Raw genomic sequence first — 21,828 nt, 5'->3', positions numbered from 1 at the left:
GGACCCATACCAAACGTCGTCTACTGTCTGAGGTGAAAGAGACGCTGTTGTGCATTTTTCACCACACAGCTGGTGTGTACAGTCCGCGTTAGATCCTCGGTGATGCGAATGCCGAGGAACTTAAAGCTGGTCACCCTCTCAACCGCAAATCCATTGATGTCAATAGAGCTCAGCCTGTCTCCAGTCCTCTTATAGTCCACAAACAGCCCCTTTGATTTTGTGACATTGTGGGATCTACACCCCTCCCCTTCTCTGCCATGCCCTCCCTCCCCGATGCCCATTTTCCGTTGCCGACCTCATCTCCATCAGCCCCGACGTCTCCGTTACTACCCACTCGCATCCAAACGCCTCCCTCTCTGTGATCACAGGGAATTGTGGGGAGAATGGGGGAGAGCTGACGTCCAGTGTTACACTTCCTCCTCACCATCAAATATCGATCTCTCGGGCTGAGCCTCTCTGCGTTTCCATGTGGACAGACCAGTCGTGTGGTTCCACACGGTTTCCTGTCAGTAACTGCAACCTCACCACATCCTCACTGCCATCGCTCTCCCCGTTTTCCTTCGGCGCTGCGTCCGGTCACACACACATACCATCTCTGAAACAGACAGAATTCAAGACTACAGGTACGCGGAACTGCTTGGGATTGGTGAGAGGAGAGAGTGGTCAGAGAGAAAGGGATTCGTAGAGTTTCTGACCCCGTTACTGCATTATGGCAGAGAGCGAAGGGAACTTCACTGAGGGTCTGGCCCACGGATTGTGTGATTGGACGGTGCGGACGAAGCGCCACCTGGTGTCTGGCCCTGAAAGTGTGTGATGGGGCGGTGTGGAGGGAGATTCACTCTGTGTCTGACCCCGGGAGTGTGTGATGAGACGGTGTAGAGGGTGATTCACTCTGTGTCTGACCCCGGGAGTGTGTGATGGGACGGTGTGGAGGGAGCTGCACACCGGATAGGACCCTATTAATTGTGTGATATTTCAGGTACAGGGACATGAACCCTGTGCCTGACCCCGGGAGGTGTGTTTGAGCCTTCAGATTTCCGTCAGGATAAAATTCTGTTGGAATGGGAGAGAGAGGAAAGAGAGAAAGGTGTGTTGAAAGGATACGGGAGAAAGGAAGAGGAGAGATATTCAGAGACGGCCCAGTGAGGAGTGCAGTGAGATGGAAAGGCAGAGGGATAGAGAGAGTAGAAAGACGGAACAGGATAGTCAACATGTGATAACAGGAGTTTGAGAGAGAGGACATTGAGATATACGGAGAGGTAGAGGATTGAAGAAGTTATATAGGGACGGTGAGAAAGAGAAGGGTGTGGGATGGAGGGAGAGGGAGTGGAGAGGGAGGGGTGATTGTTGAAAACGCTTCTGAGTTTCTCTGAAGCTCCAGCTTCGGATGCCAAGACTCTGTTTTTCCGTTTGCTTTGCTCCTTACGGCTGTCTGCTGGGCTGACGTCACTGCTGTTTATTTTTGTTGTTGCTGACTTGACGAAGGGCCAGTCCGGGTGGCCGCACGCCTTCAAGGTGTCTCTCAAATACCTGCGCTCCCTGTCGTTAGCTGTAATATTGGTGGGCTTACACTCGGCGCCGTGATGTTGTGTTCTGATAACCCACAATTATGTTCTAATGGGTGATCAGAGTCAAACCGTGTATGGTGATCTGTCTGTGTTAGTTTCCTGTAAACCTCAATATCCAGATGTCCATTTCCTTTGATAAGGACTCCACAGTCTAAAAAAAGGCAGTCCATTGTTCTCGACGCGTCCGGTGTAAATTTAATGTTTTCATCCACCGAGCTGATGTGTTCTGTGAAGGCTTTTGCGTCATGGAGTTTGAGGTTAACCCTATAACAATTACAGCATGGAAACAGGCCATCTCGGTCCTTCCAGTCCGGGCCGAACACTTACTCTCACCTAGTCCCACCGACCTGTACTCAGCCCATAACCCTCCATTCCCTTCCTGTCCATATACCTACTGATTTTTTAATGACATTATCGAACCTTTATCTACCACTTCTACTGGAAGCTCGTTCCACACAGATACCACTCTCTGAGTAAAGAAATTCCCCCTCGCGTTACCCCTAAACTTTTGCCGCCTAACTCTCAACTCATGTCTTCTTGTTTGAATCTCCGCTACTCTCAATGGAAAAAGCCTAACCACGTCAACTCTATCTCCCTCATAATTTTAAATACCTCTATCAAGTCCCCCCTCAACCTTTTTCGCTCCAAAGAATAAAGACCTAATTTGTTCAACCTTTCCCTGTAACTTAGGTGCTGAAACCCAGGTAACAAATCCAAGTCAGCGTAGGAGCTTGACCCAGGTTCCATCCCCATTCCTGAACCAATGACCGGGGAATGTTCCAGTTCCCTGGGCTTGCTACTGCCTGATAAAGATAGCTGGGTCAGAGATAGTGTGGGGGTGGGGGGGGTGGGGGGGAGGATGGGTGATAGAGATGTTACAGTGATATTACGGTGTGGGCAGAATGCAGAGAGTTATAGCGACAGAGAAGGGGGAGATAGAGCTGTTACGGTGAGGGGGGAATAGACAGAGAGGGTGAGATAGAGAGAGATAAACACGGCGTAGCGGGTAGGGAGGCGGGAGACAGAGACACGGAGGAGAGAGTGAGGATAGAAAGGGAGAGGGGAGGTAAAGCGAGGGGAGCGGGAGAGGGAGATGCAGAGGAGCCGGAAGGGGAATTGGGAATTGGGGAAGGAGGAGGTGAGGACTCCACTCTGGCCCTCACTTTTCCGTGTGCCGAGATGAACGTTTAGACAGAGAGAAACGGTCTCAGATTGAAAGGGAAGACAGGAAGCTTGAGAAAGAGAGAGTGGGAGAGGGAGGAGAGGGGTGAAAGGAGGGAGGTTGGGGAGAGGAAGAGTGTGGGAGAGAGATAGGGAGTGGGGAAGGGCGCATGGGCATTGTTAGAGAGTGGAGTAGCGGCGTAAAAGAGAGTCGGGAGAGTGTGAGAAATGTGGGGAGCGAGATGACGAAGGGTGGTCGTAGAGGGAGAAAGGAGACGATAGAGACGGTGATGATGGCGAGAAGAGGGGGAAGAGAAAGTTCGAGACGGTTGTAGAGGGAGGCTGTGTGACAGATGCAGATGTAACTGCTGGGGAGAGAGAGGACGTGAAAAGGATAGAGAATCCTTCCATTCCTTTCGTCTCTCCCCATTCCACTAATCTCTCCCTCATCGTCTACATTCCTTCTCCCTCATCCCTCCCTTTCCTGCACTCCTCTTTCTTCTCTGTACCTCCCTCTCTTGTTCCTATCCTACTCTCCGCTCCTCTCATTCTATCTCTCTCTCTTTTCGTCACTTTAAATGCGCGGACATTTCTCCCTCTCTCTCCCATTCTCCTCCCTCTCTATTTCCCTACACATCTTCCTCTTCACCTCCCGTTTTCGCCATCTCCGTCACTCTTACTTTCCCTTCACACCTATCTCTCTCCCATCACCTCTCTACTCCTCTATCCACTCATTATCCCATTATCCCCACTACTCTCTCCACCCACACTCCATATTCCCCTCTCTCCCTCCTCTTCTTTCTCCTCACTCTCACTACTCTTCCCTGCTCCACTCTTATCTCGTGGGTCTCCCTCTCGCACACTCTCAATCCCTCTCCACGGCACCTCCCTCACCCCCTCCTCTCGGTTCCTCTTCATCAGCTGCTCAGCTCGTGCTTGTTGGCGTCGGTCTGACTCCCTTGACAAAACAAGCTTCCTCTGACAACGGTTACTTCTCCTTCCGGAGCTCAGAGACGCAGAGGATCCTCGACAGAATGGACGACAGCGAGACCTACATGAATAAGAAACCCACAATAACTGACACACGGGCTCCTTCCCGAGGTGACAGGGGCAGAAAGACGGGAGGGCGGGAGGTAGATTCCATCTGAGTCTGACTCCGAGAGCGTGTGTTGGACAGTGTACATGGAAGTTACCTCTGCGTTTGACCCCGGGGGTTTGGAATGGTACAGTAGGGAGGGAGCTTCACTCTGTGTCTGACGCCGTGAGTGTGTGATGGGACGGTGTGGAGGGAGATTCACTCTGTGTCTGACCCCGGGAGTTTGTGATGGGTCGGTGTGGAGGGAGATTCACTCTGTGTCTGACCCCGGGAGTGTGTGTTGGGAAAGTGTGGAGGGAGATTAACTCTGTGTTTGACCCCAGAAGTGTGTGATGGGACGGTGCGGAGGGAGATTCACTCTGTGTCTGACCCCGGATCTGTGTGATGGGACGGTGTGGAGCGAGGGTCACTCGGTGTTTGATTCCGGGTGTGTGTACTGGGTCGATGATGAGGGACCCTCAGCCAATTTCTGAACCTCCCTGTATTTCTCCCAGCTGAACCTGATGTATAGTACGTGGAGACCCAGGTCCGTAGAGGTGAAAGTCAGTTTCATCTTTTTTGCATTGACTGTGGTCATGTAATGTGTTCATTCCTGTCGCGAAACCTCAGGGCAAACTTTAGCTGACCCTAAAGGTTCGCTCTTTGAGAGTATGTCGGAGGGTGCACGCAGGAGAGGCGACGGGGAGGAAGCAACGTGACGGGGTGGGGGCGTGACCATTGCACACTTTGGGAAGGGAGGCGTGGAGCAAACGGCATAGGAGGGCGGTATAGACGCAGCATCGTGGAACGGTGTGTGGAGAGAGCGGTGTGGGAGGACGGAATGCCATGGGAGGGGCATTGTTGTGGGTGTGTCGTGGTCGGGGCGGTCGGTTGGAAGAGTGACTGAGGGGGGAGAGCTGACAGGGCGAAAGGAGGGAGCGCTGTGGGATGGCAGGTGAATAAGGAGCGCCGTGTGCAGGGTGGTGTTTAGAGAGGGCAGGAAGAAATGCGGTGATGAGGGAGTACTCTAAAGTTTATTTTAATACCCTCTTTCCCCTTCGCTCTCTTCTTCCTCTGCACAAGCCTTATCCCTTCCCCTTCTCTCTCCCTTTCCCTCTCACGCTCATTCTTCTGTTTCCCCTCCCTTCTCCCCTCTATCCCTCTTTTCCCATTTCATCCACTCTCCTCTCTCTTGTCCTCACTCTGCCCGCTCTCTAACTATCTCCCAGCATCTTCCTGCGCCTTCGTCCCCATTAACTCTTCCCCTCTCATTGCTCACTTTCTCAATCCTCTTCCCTCTGTCTCCGTCCCCCGGTCTCCCACTCTCTCTCCCTTCTGTACTCTTTCCCTCACTCGCTCACTCCGTTTGTCTCTTCCACCCTCTCTCCCACGTTTCACCACCCTTGAATTTCTACTCTCTCACCCCTCTGTCTTACCTCTCAATCCTACTCTCCGCGCTCACTATCTCACTAACTTCACCTCACTTTATCCCCTATTTCTTCCATATAACCATATAACAATTACAGCACGGAAACAGGTCATCTCGACCCTTCTAGTCAGTGCCGAACGCTTACTCTCACCTAGTCCCACTGACCCGCACGCAGCTCGTAACGCTACATTCCTTTCCTGTCCATATACCTATCCAATTTTTCTTTAAATGACAATACCGAACCTGCCTCGACCACTTCTACTGGAAGCACATTCCACACAGCTACCACTCTCTGAGTAAAGAAGTTTCCCCTCCTGTTACCCTTAAACATTTGCCCCTTATCTCTCAACTCATGTCCTCTTGTTTGAATATCCCTAATCTCAATGGAATAAGCCTATCCACATCAACTCTATCTATCCCCCTCATAATTTAAAATACCTCTATGAATGCGCCCCACAACCTTCTACGCTGCAAGGAATAAAGACCTAACTTGTTCACCTGTAACTTAGGTGCTGAAACCCAGGTAACATTCTAACATTCCCTGTCTCTCCTTGTTCTGTGTCCCCCATTCTCTTCCATTTTCCCGCCCATCGCCCCCCTTCGATCACTCCTTTCTCAACCACTCCATCCATTCATTTCACCCTTTTTCTGTCTTTTTACTCCCTCTCACTTCCCTCTCTTGCCTCTCTCCCTTCATCCCTCTCGTTGTCCTCCAGCCCTCTCTCCCTCCCTCTCTATAATCTCTTCTCTTCCCTCTGCACCTCACTGACCCCGATTGTCTATCGCTCTCACTCTTCCTTGTCTGTCTCTCTCTCGCAGACAATCTGACCTCCACCTACACTGAGCTGAACATTCGGAAAGTCGAACAGTTCACCAATACACAAACAGGTCAGTGATGCAACAACGACGTCATTCTGGAGTGCTCACATGTCATACTGTCAAATAGCCAAGTGTGTAATGCATTCTTCTCCACCAATTCCCTGGGAGCTCGTTCCACAGACTGACCACCATCTGGGTAACAAACTGTTGTCAATCGGCTCACCAGTTGAATCTTTTTCTCCTCTCTCCTTATACCTGTGCGCTCTGGTCCTCGATTGTCCAGGTTATGGGGAAATAATTGCACCCAATTACTCTGCCTGTGTTCCTCGTGGCTTTATATACCCCTGAAAGGTCATCTCTGCGCTACAAGGAATAGAGTCGCAATCAACCCAACCTCTTTCCCTAACTCAGTCCCTGGAGTCCCGGCAACGTCGTTGTAAATCTCCCCGTGCACTCATTTCCAGTTTGATGGCGTCTTTTCTAGAACGGATCCGCAAAACAAACAGCATTATGAAGGACCCCATGCGCCTTTCATACAATCTCTTCTCCCTCCTACCGTCACGGAAAAGGCCCCAAAGCATTTGGGATCTCACGAATAGACTAGGTAGCAGTTTCTTCACCCAATCTATCAGGCTCCTCAATACCCGAAGTCTGGACTGGCACCTTGCCCTACTGTCCTGTTTATTATTTATCGCAATGCCTGTACTGTTTTTGTGCACATTATACAGTCCTGTGTAGGTCTATAGTCTAGTGTAGCTTTCTCTGCGTTGTTTTTTTTTTTACGTAGTGCAGTCCAGTTTTTGTACTGTGTCATGTAACACCATGGTCCTGAAAAACGTTGTTTCAATTTTACTATGTACTGTACCAGCAGTTATGTTCGAAATGACAATATAAATTATTTGACCTGACTTGACATGAGAGGACTCCGTACTCCACGTGCGACCTCACCGACGTCCTGTACAACTGCAACATGTTCACCTGACTCCTGTATTCGGTGACACTCTGATGAAGGTCTGCGTTCAGATGCATTCTTCACCGTCCTGTCTGTCTGTGACTTCACTTTCTGGTAACCGTGTTCCTGGACCGCCGGTCATTCTGTTCTCCAACACTCCTCAGTGTTCCTCCGGAACGCTGTGAAAGTCCGACCCTGGGCTGTCTGACTGAAATACGATAGTTCACACTTATCCGAATTAAATTACATTTGCTTCTGCTAGTGATGGGTCTGCTAGTGACTGCTAGGAAATGCAACATTAAACGTTTGCTCCTCGCACCGAGACAATCCCTCTCTCTACTGCTCTGTCTCCACGTTAATCTCTACTCACTTCCTAACCTCCCTCATATTTTCTCCCTGTCTCTCACTCCCCCCCCCCCCATTCTCTACCTGTCCCATTCTCTACCTGTCTCTATCTCACATACTCTTCCATTCACTACCAGATGGTCTGGACCCCACCTACTCTAAGCTGAACCTTCGCCACAATAAACTTCTCATCGCGAAGGAAGGAGATCCTCCTATTGCGTCGGGACCAGGAGAAATGCCAGTGACTGCGGAGGCAGGTCAGTGATCACGTTTTGAAGGGGTCACGTGCTATACGCACAAGTGTACAAGTGCTAATGCATCTGCATCGACCATTTCTCTGGCAGTTCCTTCCACAGACAGAGCAGCGTCTGCTTAAAATCATTGTCACTCTGGTCCGCTGTTAAATCTCGTTCTGCTGTCACCTCAGAACTGTGCGCTCTGATCCTCGATTCTCCAAGTTTATAGAAAATGACTCTGCGCATTCACCTTGTCTTGCCCCACGTGGTTTAATAAATCTCTGTAAGGTCACCCATGAATTCCAAGGTATAAAATCTTAACCTGCCTTACTTATCTACATAGATAAGTCCCTCGAGTCTCGGCAATATCCCCATCAAGCTCTCTCTGCAATCCTTGCTGCACAGTGGCATTTCACCTGGAGCAGGTGGACAAAAACTCAACACTGTACTCCACGGTCGGCATACCCTACATCCTGTACAACTGCAAAGTGACCTCTCGACTCCTGTATTCAGTGCCTTGATTCATAAAGATGCAATCTTTACTGCCCTATCTATCCTTGACCTCAATTTCTGGGAACCGTTTTCTCGTAGCCCCGGGTCCGTCTATTCTGTAACACTTCCCAGGGCTCCTACTCTTCACAGTGACTGTCCCACCCTGACTTGTCTTCCTGAAATTCGACAACTCGCATTTATCGGAAATAAATTGTATTTGCTACTGCTCGGCCCAGTTTCCCAGCGAATCGAGATCCCACTGTAAGAGGTAACTGTCTTCACTGTTTCCCATATCAAGAACATGGAACATAGAATAGTACAGGATAGGTATTTGGACAGGAAAGGAATGGAGGGTTATGGGCTGAGTGCGGGTCAGTGGGACTAGGCGAGAGTCAGCGTTCGGCACGGGCTTGAAGGACGGAGATGGCCTGTTTCCGTGCTGTAATTGTTATATGGTTATATGTATTTCAGATATTGTACATATTTATTATATCGTCATATATGCCGAAAATATCCACATAATATTTATCTGAGGTATACACTTATAGAAAAGAGAGGAAAGAAACAACAAGCGAAAGGACAAAACGATGTACAGTTAGGGAGTAATTTGTTCCAAATCAAATCAAATTGTTCCAACTTATGACAGATGCTATTATCTTCTCCATTTTTTAAATGCACATTGTAATTTCCATCCATGCATTTAAGATTGGGTCTCCTGTGATAACCTTTTCCTAGTAAGAGTCTTTTTACCAGCCGCCAGCAGTATATTCATAGAACATAGAACATAAAATAGTACAGCACAGTACAGGCCCTTCGGTCCACAATGTTGTGCCGACCCTCAAACTCTGCCTCCCATAAACCTCCCCCCGCCCTTAAATTCCTCCATATATCTGTCTAGTAGTCTCTTAAACTTCACTAGTGTATCTGCCTCCACCACTGACTCAAGCAGAGCATTCCAGGCAACAACCACTCTCTGAGTGAAAAACCTTCCTCTAATAACCCCTTTGAACTTCCCTCCCCTTATCTCGCACTCTATCACTCTCTGTCTCTGCTCACTCTCATAACCCCGTCAACCCCGCTCGTTCTTCCCACCTCTCTCTGCCGCTGGGCTTTCCGCTCATCTACCCTCCACGCCTTCCCCTCCTCTCTTTCCACCCATCTCTTCCGCTCCCCGACGCTCTCTCGCCTCGCTATTTCCCGTCTCTCTGAAATTTTCTTGTTCTCTTCCCCTATCCCTCTGCAACTTCCACCTTCCATCACACTCTCGTCACATTCCCGACCATTCATCTGTCACACCTCGCACTCCTCTCTCCCCTCCCCCTTCTCCCACTCTCTCCCCTTTCTTTCCTAGTTTTATATCCCTGTAACCCCTTGGGCCGCCTCAGGCTCGCTCAGCTCGTTCTCGTCTCGGGGGAGCAGCCTTCGGCCCCGCCAAACTGGGTAATCAGCTGGTGTGGATGCTGTGTGATGTCCCCGCCTCGCCCAAAAACAGACAGTACACCGTATGCGATTAAATGAGTACAATTTATAAAGGTTACTATAACTAAGTGATTAATAACGATACAGTGTCTATGAAGGAAAAACAATAAAGAAAAGGCGCCAAACTTATCAAAGTCCAAACCACTTCGTGCACAACCGTTGGAGATGAATTACTGAAGTCTTCTGGCCACCATTCGATCCCCTCCGAACTCCTCGACTCGCAGCTCAGGACCACCCGAAGTGGTCAACCATGCACATCTAGCTTCGTCTCCTCTCCTCGGCGTACCTCCTGGCCTCGGACACCCCGCTTGGGGTCTGTTCGTCGCCCAGTTTACAGCATCGCGTCCTATCTCTCTCACCTCCTCGCGCCGATCACCCCAAATTGCCCGCCAACAATAGCTTACAGACTCACAAGAAAGAACAACATTAATCCCAATTGGTTTACAAAGGAATACAATTCAACTTATCAGTAAATTTTAACCCAAACAAGCTTCCAGCACTCAGCATTGGCACTTCCAATGTCCCATACACTTATTGTAGCAAAACTAATTACATACAATACTTAACTCAGTAAAAATATGATATGCATCTAAAATCACCCTCTCAAAAATCATTAATAATAGCTTTTAAAAAGTTCTTAAGTAGTTTACTTAAATACATTGAGTCCTAACCCTGGCACTTTAACATATCTTACTCCTGGCGGTTGAATTGTAAAGCCGAATGGCATTGGGGAGTATTGATCTCTTCATTTTCCAACAGCCTTCCCACCACAGACGTAAGGCTCACTGGTCTATAATTACCCGGGCTATCCCTACTACCTTTTTTGAACAAGGGGGCAGCACAATTAACCTAGCCAAAGTCTCAGCAATCTCTTCCCTCGCCTCGTGGAGCAGCCTGGGGAATATTTCGTCAGGCACTGGGGACTTATCCGTTGTAATGTATTTTAACAACTCCAACAACTCTTCTCCCTTAATAGCAACAAGCTCCAGGACATTAACCTCACTCATATTGCCCTCACCGTCATCAGGTTCCCTCTCATTGGTGAATACCGAAAGGAAGTATTCATTGTGGACCTCGTTCACTTCCACAGCCTCCAGCCACATCTTCCCAGTTTTATCTCTAATGGGTCCTACCTTCACTCCTGTCACCCTTTTCTTCTTCACATATTGAAAAATGCCTGGAGTTTTCCTTTACCCTACTCGCCAGGGCCTTCTCATGCCCTCTTCTTGCTCTTCTCAGCCCCTTCTGAAACTGCTATCTTGCTACCATATATTCATCAATAGACCCATCTGAACCTTGCCTCCTAAACCTCATGTATGTTGTCTTCCACCTGACTAGATGTTCCAACTCACTTGTCACCCATGGTTTCTTCACCCTACCATTCTTTATCTTCCTCACCTGGACACATTTATCCCTAACATCCGGCAAGAGATCCTTTAGCATCGACCACATGTTCATAGTATATTTTCTGCGAAAACATCATCGCAGTTCACATCCGCAAGTTCTAGCCTTATAGCCTCCTTATTTGCCCTTCCCCAATTAAACATTTTCCTGTTCTCTTTGATTATTTCCTTTTTAACGATAATGTTAAAGGTCAGGGAGAGGTGATCACTGTCCCCCAGATGCTCACCCACTGACAGATCTATGAATTGATCCGGTTTGTTACCTAATACGAGATCTGTTATGGCATTCCCCCTAGTCGGCCTGTCAACATACTGTAACAGGAATCCATCCTGGACACACTTAACAAACTCTGCGGCATTTAAACCCTTAGAACTAATCAAGTGCCAATCAATATTAGGGAAGTTAAAGTCAACCATTATAACAACCCTGTTATTTTTGCACCTTTCCAAGATCTGCCTCTCAATCTACTCCTCGGTATCTCTGCTGACAATAGGCGGCCTATAGAACTCCCCAGTAGAATAACTGCTCCCTTCCTGTTCCTGACTTCCACCCATACTGACTCAAAAGAGGATCCTGCTATATTACCAATCCTTTTCTGTAGCAGTAATAGTATCCCTGACCAGTAATGCCACGCCTCCTCCACATCCCCCATCCTTTTTAAGGAACTGAAATCCCGGAATATTGAGAATCCATTCCTGCCCTGGTGCCAGCCATGTCTCTGTAATGGCCACTACATCATAATCCCATGTATGTATCCAAGCTGTCAGGTCATCACCTTTGTTCCTGATGCTTCTTGCATTCTTACACACACTTTAGCCCTTCTACCTTACTACCTTTACACCCTTTATTCTGTTTCTCTTTCCTCAAAGCCCCTCTATATGTTAGATCCGGCTTTACTCCATGCACTTCTTTCAATGCTGTATCGCTCCGGGTCCCATCCCCCTTGCAAGTTAGTTTAAACCCTCCCGAACCATTCTAGCAATCTGCAAGCTTATCAATCGCGCATTGTGTAATCTGTTCCAAATGGATTATATAATTGACAAAGATCCTTGGTCCCACTAGCGACATTTTGGCAAACTTGGCTAGTGACCGGCCTTCAGTCTGAGAAACGAACTTTAACCCTCAAACTTTGCTCCCACCGCAGAGCCAATTTTATATCCTGTCAGCCATCCCTCCCTTTTTCGTACACCAAATTTCATCTGGGACCTTGTTAAATCTGTGTATATTACATCTACCAACCTGTCTGGATCAGTCCTCCGCAGTCAAATTAGTGATACCGATCTCTTGCGGTTCCACATCATCCTCCAGAGCAGTCTACTGTCTGAACACTTGTCGATAGCCCTTTTCAACTCCACGTAAGATACACCTACCACCCGTGCTTCATCTGTCCTCCCTGTCAAATTATCCGACAACTCTCTCTAGGTCTCACGCAATCTAGGATCTCCCTTCCCCCACTATCTTCCACAATCCATATCTTCCCCTCGCCCTCCCTGTCTAACCGCTCTATTGCTTCTCCGTCCCTACCGATGTCCCTTCCATCCATCTTCCAGTGGGATAAACAATATGGGAACTTGTCAGTCAGCGTACATTATGTCAGTCTGCCCATGCGCAGTAATCAGTCAGACAAATTTCGCTGTGCCCCCCACCATTCTACAGAGTAGCCCACCAACTGGAAACGTTAAATACGTGATAGAGTTCCCTATTCATCAAATCTACATCCCTGTTCTCGTGATCCGCCCTGATTCCTCACTCACAATATAGAAACTGCTTCACCCGTGACCCCAAGTAACTGCTGAGCGTTGTTCCTCACTCAAAATGTCGAAACTGCTTCACCCGTGACCGCAAGAACCTGCTGAGCGCTGTGGAAAGAGCTGAGCCTACCTCCGAAACCAGCGTCCCTTCCATGAACCCCGTCCACAGTTCCTGGTGCCTCGATGAAGCAGCCAGCAGCATCACAGAACCACCTCCAGCCACGGCGGCCATTCTGTCTTCTGCACCTTTCCATCGGAGGGAACATGCGATGGCATGTCTCTGTGGGCTCAAGGACAGCTTCTACCCCAGAGTTATCAGACTATTGATCCGTCCTCTACCATGCAAAGTGTACTCTTGCCCTCGCAATCTGCTTCCCCTTTGCCGTTGCAGCTTATTCTCTGCCTGCACTGCACATTCTCTGTAACTGTGACCCGTCATTCTGCATTCTGTGATTGATTTACGTTGCTCCACAACATGAAGTGATCGGTATCTCTGGATGTAACTGGCACCTCTCCTGTCTGTGATGTGTGGGAATGACCCGGATGACAGATCAGATGAGTGGTTTGGTACGTTTGCAGATGATACGGTGGTGTTGTGGATTATGTTGAGGACCTGAAGTGAATCTGTATAACCGTATAACCATATAACAATGACAGCGCGGAAACAAGCCATCTCTGCCCTTCTAGTCCGTGCCGAACGCTTACTCTCACCTATTGTCACCGGCCTGTACTCAGCCCATAACGCTCCATTCCTTTCCTGTCCATATAGCTATCCAAATTTCCTTTAAATGACAATACCGAACCTGTCTCTACTACTTCAACTGGAAGCTCGTTACACACGAGCTGGTACATGGGAGGCAAGCTACCATCCGCGTTTCTTTCCAGCGTCCACAGAGTCGCCTGTCTGAACCCCCTACCCTTCTGAGTCATAGGGCCAGCCCCTATGCCAGAAGCGCGGCCATAGTTGCATCCCATAGGTATGCCGTTACCAACCACTCCCCCTCCCAACAGTACTCAAACAGGAGTACTTATTGTTAAGAGGGACAGCCACTGGGGTTCTCTCTAGTGTCTGACTCCTGCTCTTCCCTCTCCTGACTGTTGCCCACTTATCTGGTTCCCAAGCCCTGGTGTGACTACTTCCCTATAGCTCCTCTCTATCACCTCCTCACTTTCCATGACCATTAGAATGTCATCAGGCTGCATCTCCAGTTCCTTAACCAGGTCCCTAAGCAGCCAAAGCCCCACTACTCTGTCTCAGATCACTCCTTTGATAACCGCTCTTCTGATGACCGCTCCGCTAGGCAGTGTCTCCCTTTTATGCCTGAACCTTCCCTGCTGTCCAACTCACAACTGGTGCTCCGGTTATAGCCACTGACAGGGCACGTACAATGGACTAACACTCTCAGAGCTCCCTTTGGAAATAACCGTCGCCGATAGACAACGTTCATTCTCTACCGGCCTCTCCTCCTTCTATTTCTCTTTCTCTCTCTCATTCTCTATCAGACGGTCTGAACTCCACCTACTCAGTGCTGAAACTACCGAAAGACGAACTTCACATCGATGATTATGAAGATCCTCCCATTGCCTCGGGACCCGCCGAAGTGTCAGTGGCTGCACAGACAGGTCAGAGATCACAATAACGACATCACTCTGAAGGGGTCCCGTGCTTTACGCAAAAGTTTTCAAGTTCTAATGCATCTGCTTCAAACACTTCCTCTGGCAGCTCGTCCCACAGACGGACCACTGTCTGGGTAAAAAAAAAATGTTCTCACTCTTCTCCCCAGTTGCATCACCTACTGCTATCACCTTATACCTGAGCGCTTTGGTCCTCGGTTATCCAAGCCTAGAGAAAAATGACTCTGTGCGTTCACTTTGTCTATGCCCCATGCGGCTTTATACAAATCTGTAAGGTCATCTCTGCGCACCCAGGCATATAGTCTCAAACTGCCTGACTGATTTCCATAGCGCAATCACTCGAGTCCCTGAATGTTCGTAAATCTCCTCTGCACTGTCTGCAGCTCAGTGGCATTTTATCCAGAGGACGACGACGGACCGGAACACTCTACTCCAAGTGTGTCTTCTTCATCGCCGTCAAACTATGTCTCCACTTTCAGAGACCCATGTACCTGTATCCTTGAGTCCCTCTGTTCTACAACACTCCCTAGGGTCCCTGTCTACCTATGACTCCACTTTCCAGGAACTGGGGACCTGTACCCCTGGGTCCCTCGGTTCTACAATGTTCTCCACGGTCTCTGTCTACTTGTGACTTCAGTTTCAGTGAACCTTGTACTTGTAGCCCTCCGTTCTTTAACATTTCCCGTTGACCGTGTAAGTCCTACCCTGTTGTTTGTCCTGAAATGCCAGAGCTCAACATAAAATGTATGTGCTCCTGCTCGGCCAACTTCTCCGGCTAATCGAGAAGGGATAAATGCCTCCACTGCTTAAAACACCGCGTACTGTTTAATCTGCAATAAATGGTCGATATAGTTGACAAAGATCAATAGTCCCACAACCAACCACCCGTGAAAACCGCTAGTGACGGGCTTCCAGTCTGAGAAACGGACTGCAACCCTAAACCTTGTTTCCTATAGCCGAGCCAATTGTATACTGGATCAGCCATCAACATAGAGAACCTACAGCACAAAACAGACCCTTCAGCCTACAATGCTGTGCCGATCATGTCTTTACTTTAGATGGGCAGAGGATCTTCGGATGCATGGTCATAGCTCGCTGAACATGGCTGCACAGTTTTGTGGGAAAGTTAAGAAGGGCCCATGGCATTTTAGGCAACACTTTGAGTACTGTGTCCAGTTCTGGTCGCCTCACTGTAGGAAGGATGTGGAAGCATCGGAAAGGGTACAGAGGACACTTACCAGGATGCTGCCTAGTTTAGGGAGTGTGCATTACGATCAGAGATTAAGGGAGCTAGGGCTTTACTCTCCGGAGGGATGGAAGATGTGAGGATACAAGATATTGACAAGAATAGATAGAGTGGACAGCCAGCGCCTCTTCCCCAGGGAACCACTGCACAATATAAGAGGACATTGCTTTTAGGTAAGGGGTGGGAAGTTCAAGGGGGATATTAGAGGAAGGTTTTTTACTCAGAGAGTGGCTGTTGCGTGGAACGCACTGCCTGAGTCAGAGGCAGATACACTAGTGAAGTTTTAAGAGACTACTAGACAGGTATATGGAGGAATTTAATGTGTCGGGTTACATGGGAGGCAGTGTTTAAGGGTCGGCACAGCATTGTGGGCCGAAGGGCCTGTACTGCGCTGTATTGTTCTACATTCTGTCTTCTTGCCTTGTTAGTCGGGGCATTGAGTACAAATGTCAGGGAGTTACGTTGCAACTTTATAAAAAATCACTGGTTAGGCTGAATCAGGCGTATTGTATACAGTTCTGGTCACCCTATTATCGGAAGGATGTCAGGGCGTTGGGGAGGCTCCGGAGGGGATTAACAGGACTCTGTCGGGATTCAATGGCATGTGCTACAACGAGAGGTGGGACACCTGGGTCGCTTCCCTGTAGCGGACGGTGGGAGGGAGGGATTTCCAGTGGGGGTCACTGCTGAATTCACACACACGCTGAATGGGCTCTCTACAGGTGCGCAGAAACAGGAGTCGAAACAGAACATTGGAAATAGACCGGACCGTAAGATCTGCCTACTCTGCCTAGTTACGATCGCCCTCGTCGCGATAATGGCCGGGCTCTCGATCTATGGTGAGTGGAACGGGATCCGGGTGGAGTCCGGCCGTAAACTAACAGTGTGGAATGAAACGTGATCACCAACATGCCCCTCACCCTGTCGGCGAAACGCCCCTCACAGTGACAACGACACATTCCCAACCGTGACACAGACGTTACCCTCAACATAGCATAGAGAAGACCGTTACCATTATTATGACAGTACCTCACACCGTGCACGAGGGTACACTCACCGTGACACTGACACAGCCTTCACCGTGACATCGACAGTGCCCTCTCCGTAATACTAACACAACCATCACTGCGACATTGACACTCCCAACACCGTGACGCTGACACTCTCCACATCGTGACACCGATACTCCCCTCACTGTGTCACCGACGTATACAAACAGGAAGATCACTGTGAAACCCACACACTCCTCACTGTGAAACCCACACACTCCTCACTGTGACACAGGCACACCCACTATTACACAGACACGCAACTCAGTGCGACATCGACACTCCTCAGACCTCGTCACAGACAGACTTCTCACTGTGACACAGACACTCCTCTCATCTGACACCGACACTCCACACACCGTGACATCGACACTCCTCAGACCTCGTCACAGACAGACTTCTCACTGTGACACAGACACTCCTCTCATCTGACACCGACACACCTCACACCGTGTCACTGACATACCACTTGCTATCACTCTCAGTATCACAGACTCGTCAGTCTCTGATCACTTCCGACCGAAACTACCGGAGACTTTGGGAACAACATCAGGAGATAAACAGGACCAAGTGCCAATATCAACAGCAAGTCTACAAGTTGAACTCAACCCTTAAATCCAGGACATCCGAGAACACAAGCCTGGATCTCTCACAGAGAAACTGTCTGAAGGATCTTTCCGCCCTCAACAGCAACCTCACTATCCTCGAAAACAACATTGCTACCCTCGACTCGGATCTCTCGGAGCTGAATCGAACGCACAGCGATCTCCGTCATCAGTTCAATCAGCTCGAAATGACGTACAGAAACATCACCGAAAACAAAGATCAGATTTGCCAATACCTTACCAGAAGAAGAGGTGAGGCGACAGCCCGCGTTTCAACTGCTCCATATAATATGGGGTGAGAGACCATATTATAGGTGGAGGAGGTGGAGAGTTTACTCCATCACTTACCCCGATAGTCTGTGATGGGACTGTGCGGAAGGAGATTAACTCTGTGCCTGACCCCGGGTGTGTGTGATCGGACGGTGTGGAGGGAGATTCACTCTGTGTCTGACCCCGGGAGCGTGTGATCGTACGGTGTGGAGGGAGATTGACTCTGTGTCTGACACCGGTAGTGTGTGATGGGACGGTGTGGAAGGAGATTCACTCTGTGTCTGACCCCGGAATGTGTGATGGGACTGTGTGGAAGGAGCGACATCTAGTGTCTGACCCCGGGAGTGTGTTATCAGACGGTGTGGAAGGAGATTTCCTCAGTGTCAGACCGCGGAAAGTGTGATGGTTCGGTATGGAAGGAGCGACATCTAGTGTCTGACCCCGGGAGTGTGTGTTAGGACGGTGTGGAGGAAGCTTCAACACAAAATACTCTGCAGATGCTGGGGTCAAATGAACACGCACAACACTCTTGAGGAACTCAGCAGGTCGAGCAGAAAACGTTGGATTGCCTAGAACCTTCGTCAGGACTGAAGGGTGGGGGGGGGGGACTTGTTCACGGGACCTACACAGAACGTGGGGGAGGGTGGGAAGGAGAAGGCTTGTAAGTGCCAGGTGAAAATCAGTAAGTGGAAAGATCAAGGGGCGGGGTAGGGGAAGCAGCGAGGGGATAGGCAGGAAAGGTGAAGAAGGAGTGTAAGGGGAAAACACTATGGGAAGTAGAAGCAATTGGAACCATGAGGGAAGTGATAGGCATCTGGAGGAGGAGGCAGAGTGAAACTGGGATGGTGGAAAGGAGGGGGAGAGAATTACCGGAAGTTGGAGAATTCGAGGGAGTTCCGTTCTGTGTCCGACCCTGGAAAGTGTGAAGGGAGGGTGAGGAAACAGCGACACCAACCGTCTGATCCCCGGAGTGCGTGTGCGTCCGGACGGGTACTGTATAACATCACTCTGCGTCTAACACTGACTGTGTGAACAGAGTCACACAGAAGAGGTGGGCTTCGCTCTCTCTGACTGCTAGAATGAGAGATGTGACTGTGTGGTGTGAGCTTCGTTCTGAGTCTGATACCAGAAGCCTGTGATGGTTCGGTGTGGAGAAAACTTCACATCCATCCCGGGAATGTGTGATGGGATGGTGTGGAAGGAGATACACTCTGTGTCTGATCCCGGGAGTGTGTGATGGGACGGTGTGGAGGGAGATTAACTTTTTATGATCCCTGTTGATGCAACGGGATTTCTGGAGGGAGATTCACGGTTTCTTGTTCTTGAGTTGCAGAGACAACGTGTCCCTATAACTGGATCAAAAAAAAGGACCGGTGTTATTTCATATCCGAGATCTTAAAATCTTATGATGGAGCGATGGGACATTGTTCAGAACACGATTCGAGGCTCCTCGAAATAGATTCAGACGAGGAAAAGGTATGTCTTACCGTGAGACGAGATATTAATAATCAATAACTCCCGGGGTGAGACACACAGTGAAACTCCCTCCACAATGTCCCACCACACACTCCTGATTTGAGACACAGTGTGAAGCTCTTTCCACAACGTCTCATCACAAACTCCTGGGGTAAGACACAGAGTGAATCTCCCTCCACCTGTACCATTACACACTCCCAGGGTTTGGCACCGTGAAAACCCCTCAATACCGTCCCATCTCACACTCCCGGGTTCAGACACAGAGTGAAGCTCCCTCCACACCGTCCCATCACACATCGCCCGGGATTAGACACAGAGTGAAGATCCCTCCAGCCGTCCCATCACACACTCACGGGGTCAGACACAGAGTCAAGCTCACTCCACACTCCGGAGCTCAGACACTGTTTGATTCCCTCTCTGTACCGCACCTTCACATGGATATGCATTTAGAGAGTCTGATTCTAAACATTAACTGAAGGGATTTAATTTCACAGACGTTTGTTTCCAGTGCTGTCTATCGATACGTATCATACTGGATTGGAAAATGCGCAGGCAGGTGAGGTTTGGACTATTGCAGCTCTGTGGTGTGGGAGTGGGTCAGTGGGATTAGTTTGGAGACTGAAACGAGGTCGTGGGGAGAGAGTCGGGCAGTGGGATTAGTTTGAGTTCTGACACAGATCTGTGGGGAGAGAGTGAGTCAGTGATATCAGTTTGGAGAAAGACTCAGGGTTGTGGGGAGAGTGAGACAGTGGGATTAGTTTGTTGACTGACTCAGGGTTGTCGGGAGAGGGTGATGCTATGGGTTTAATTTGGGAGCTGATTCGGGATTGTAGGGGAGAGCGGTGTAATGGGATTCGTACGGCGATGGACCCGGCGCTGTCGGGTTTGCGCGGTGTCATAGGATAAGTTTAGAGGCTGACATGGGGATGCGGGGAGAGGGCAGATTCGTGGGATTAGTTTGGCGACGGTCTCCGGTTGTCTGCTGGATCTGTTTGTCTCTGTTAAAATTGTCTAAACCTCTTTGATAGGAATGTGGCCTCTGATCTTCTGTACGAGTTGAACTATGGATCGCCCACCTGCCGTAAGTGCGAATCGCAAGAATGGAGTTACATTTCCAGTTACAGTTGCAAACGTAGTTTCAGATTCATCTGCGAGAAGTCGGCACCTTTTTACCCGGATGTTCCTGAAGAGATCCGAGTTCTCTGTCAACACCCTGTGGGGCCGACTTCGATCAAATGACTTCACCCCACTTCTCCGCATTCAATCTACCTCACCCTCATCCCCCAGCCTTTCATCCACACCCACCCTCTCTTCCCCTCCTTCCTACCCCAGTCTCCTCCTCTACTTGCATCCCCATTCTCCCCTACTCTCCCTCTGCCCACCTAGACCACTCTTCTCCCCTCCCTGCTAAGAACTACCCCAATCCCTCCATTTACTCCTCCTTCCTACTCACTCCTCTTCTCACTCTGCCCTTCTCACCAACTCATTCCGCTTCTCCACATCTCTCTCACTCTCTCCCTCTCTCTCTTACACCATTCCCTGCCTCTCCTCACCGTTTTCTCCACCCACTCTCACCTCAATTATGTGCATACGTGCTTTCGATACCCCAACCCAGGGGGAAAAGACTGTGCACATTCACCCTATCTGTGCCTCCCCTGGCTTTACACCTACGCTCCAAAGAACAAAGTCCCATCCTGCTTGCCTTCCCTCTACAACTCAGACCCCCGAGACCCGGAAACATCCTCGTAAATTTCCCTCTGCACACCTTCCATCTCAGTGGCGTCTTTACTACAGGAGGGTCACACCGCCCTCCAAGCCGGGCCTCACCGACCTTTCCTGCAACTACAACGTGACTCAATGCGGTGCAAAGATGTAAAATTAACGTAAATAGGGGAAGTTAATAAATATTGCAAAAAATGTTTAATACCGAGGGAGTGTTTAAGTGTTTAGGGAGTGTTCAAACTGACGGCGGAGTGGAAGCAACTGCTTGTAAATTGTTGAGTTTACAGGCGCCTGTACCTCCTCTCCGATGGTACCGATGAGCACAGGGCATTTCCCGGCGGGAGGGGGTCCTCGCTGATGGATGTGGTCTTCCCGAGGCTTTCCTTCTTGAACATATCCTCGATGGGGGGGAGGTTTGTGCCCGTGATGGGGTTGGCTGAGCCTTGAACCCTCTGCAGCTTCTGGCAACCCTCTGCGTTGCAGCCTCCACACCAGGCGGCGATGCGACAAGTCAGAACGCACTCCACAGTCCATCCTGAGAAATTCGTGAGTCTTCAATGACAGACCACATCCCCTCAAACCCCTAACGCTCTAATACGTTTTGTAAGGAGAGATATAACCATAAAACTATATACCAATTACAGCAGGGCAACAGGCCATCTCGGCCCTTCTAGTCCGTGCCGAACGCTTACTTTCACCTAGTCCCACAGAACTGCATTCAGCTCATAACCCTCCATTTCTTTCCTGTCCATAAACCCATCCATTTTTTTTAAATGACAATATCGAACCTGCCTCTACTATTTGTACTGGAAGCGCGTTCCACACAGCTACCACTCTCTCAGTATAGAAATTCCCCCTCGTGTTGCCCCTAAACTTTTGCCTCTAAACTTTAAACTCATGTCTTCTTGTTTGAACCTCCCCTACTCTCAATAGAAAAAAAAACCTATCCACGTCAACTCTTTCTAATCCCCTCATAATTTTAAATACCTCTATGAAGTCCCCCCTCAACCTTCTACGCTCCAAAGAGTAAAAATCTAACTTGTTCAACCTTTCTCTGTAACTTAGGTGCTGAAACTCAGGAAAAATTCCAGTAAATCTCCTGTGTACTCTTTCT

General features: G+C 49.3%; 1 protein-coding gene across 1 annotated transcript; it reads left to right on the top strand.

Annotated features, from left to right (window-relative positions):
• Positions 1-709: 709 nt before the first annotated feature.
• On the top strand, positions 710-20,231 carry LOC140722178 (uncharacterized). The gene is made up of 10 exons (XM_073036969.1): positions 710-806; positions 3,651-3,830; positions 6,053-6,121; positions 7,487-7,606; positions 14,215-14,334; positions 16,315-16,431; positions 17,127-17,498; positions 18,850-19,004; positions 19,487-19,548; positions 20,021-20,231. The coding sequence occupies exons 1-10, from the start codon at positions 710-712 to the stop codon at positions 20,229-20,231; spliced, it is 1,503 nt and encodes a 500-aa protein (XP_072893070.1).
• The last annotated feature ends 1,597 nt before the right edge of the window (positions 20,232-21,828 follow it).

This window comes from Hemitrygon akajei, unplaced genomic scaffold, assembly GCF_048418815.1.
Source record: "Hemitrygon akajei unplaced genomic scaffold, sHemAka1.3 Scf000071, whole genome shotgun sequence".
Classification (NCBI taxonomy): domain Eukaryota; kingdom Metazoa; phylum Chordata; class Chondrichthyes; order Myliobatiformes; family Dasyatidae; genus Hemitrygon; species Hemitrygon akajei.
The sequence above is the reverse complement of the archived record's forward strand: the minus strand, read 5'-3'. Positions and strand labels throughout refer to the sequence as shown.

Excerpts from the sequence above, each read along its gene's own strand:
- LOC140722178 (XM_073036969.1), top strand. The coding sequence starts at position 710 with ATGGCAGAGAGCGAAGGGAACTTCACTGAGGGTCTGGCCCACGGATTG. Across the intron at positions 14,335-16,314 it reads GTCAGTGGCTGCACAGACAG|GTGCGCAGAAACAGGAGTCG; the intron begins GTCAGAGATCAC and ends GGCTCTCTACAG. Across the intron at positions 17,499-18,849 it reads ATACCTTACCAGAAGAAGAG|AGACAACGTGTCCCTATAAC; the intron begins GTGAGGCGACAG and ends CTTGAGTTGCAG.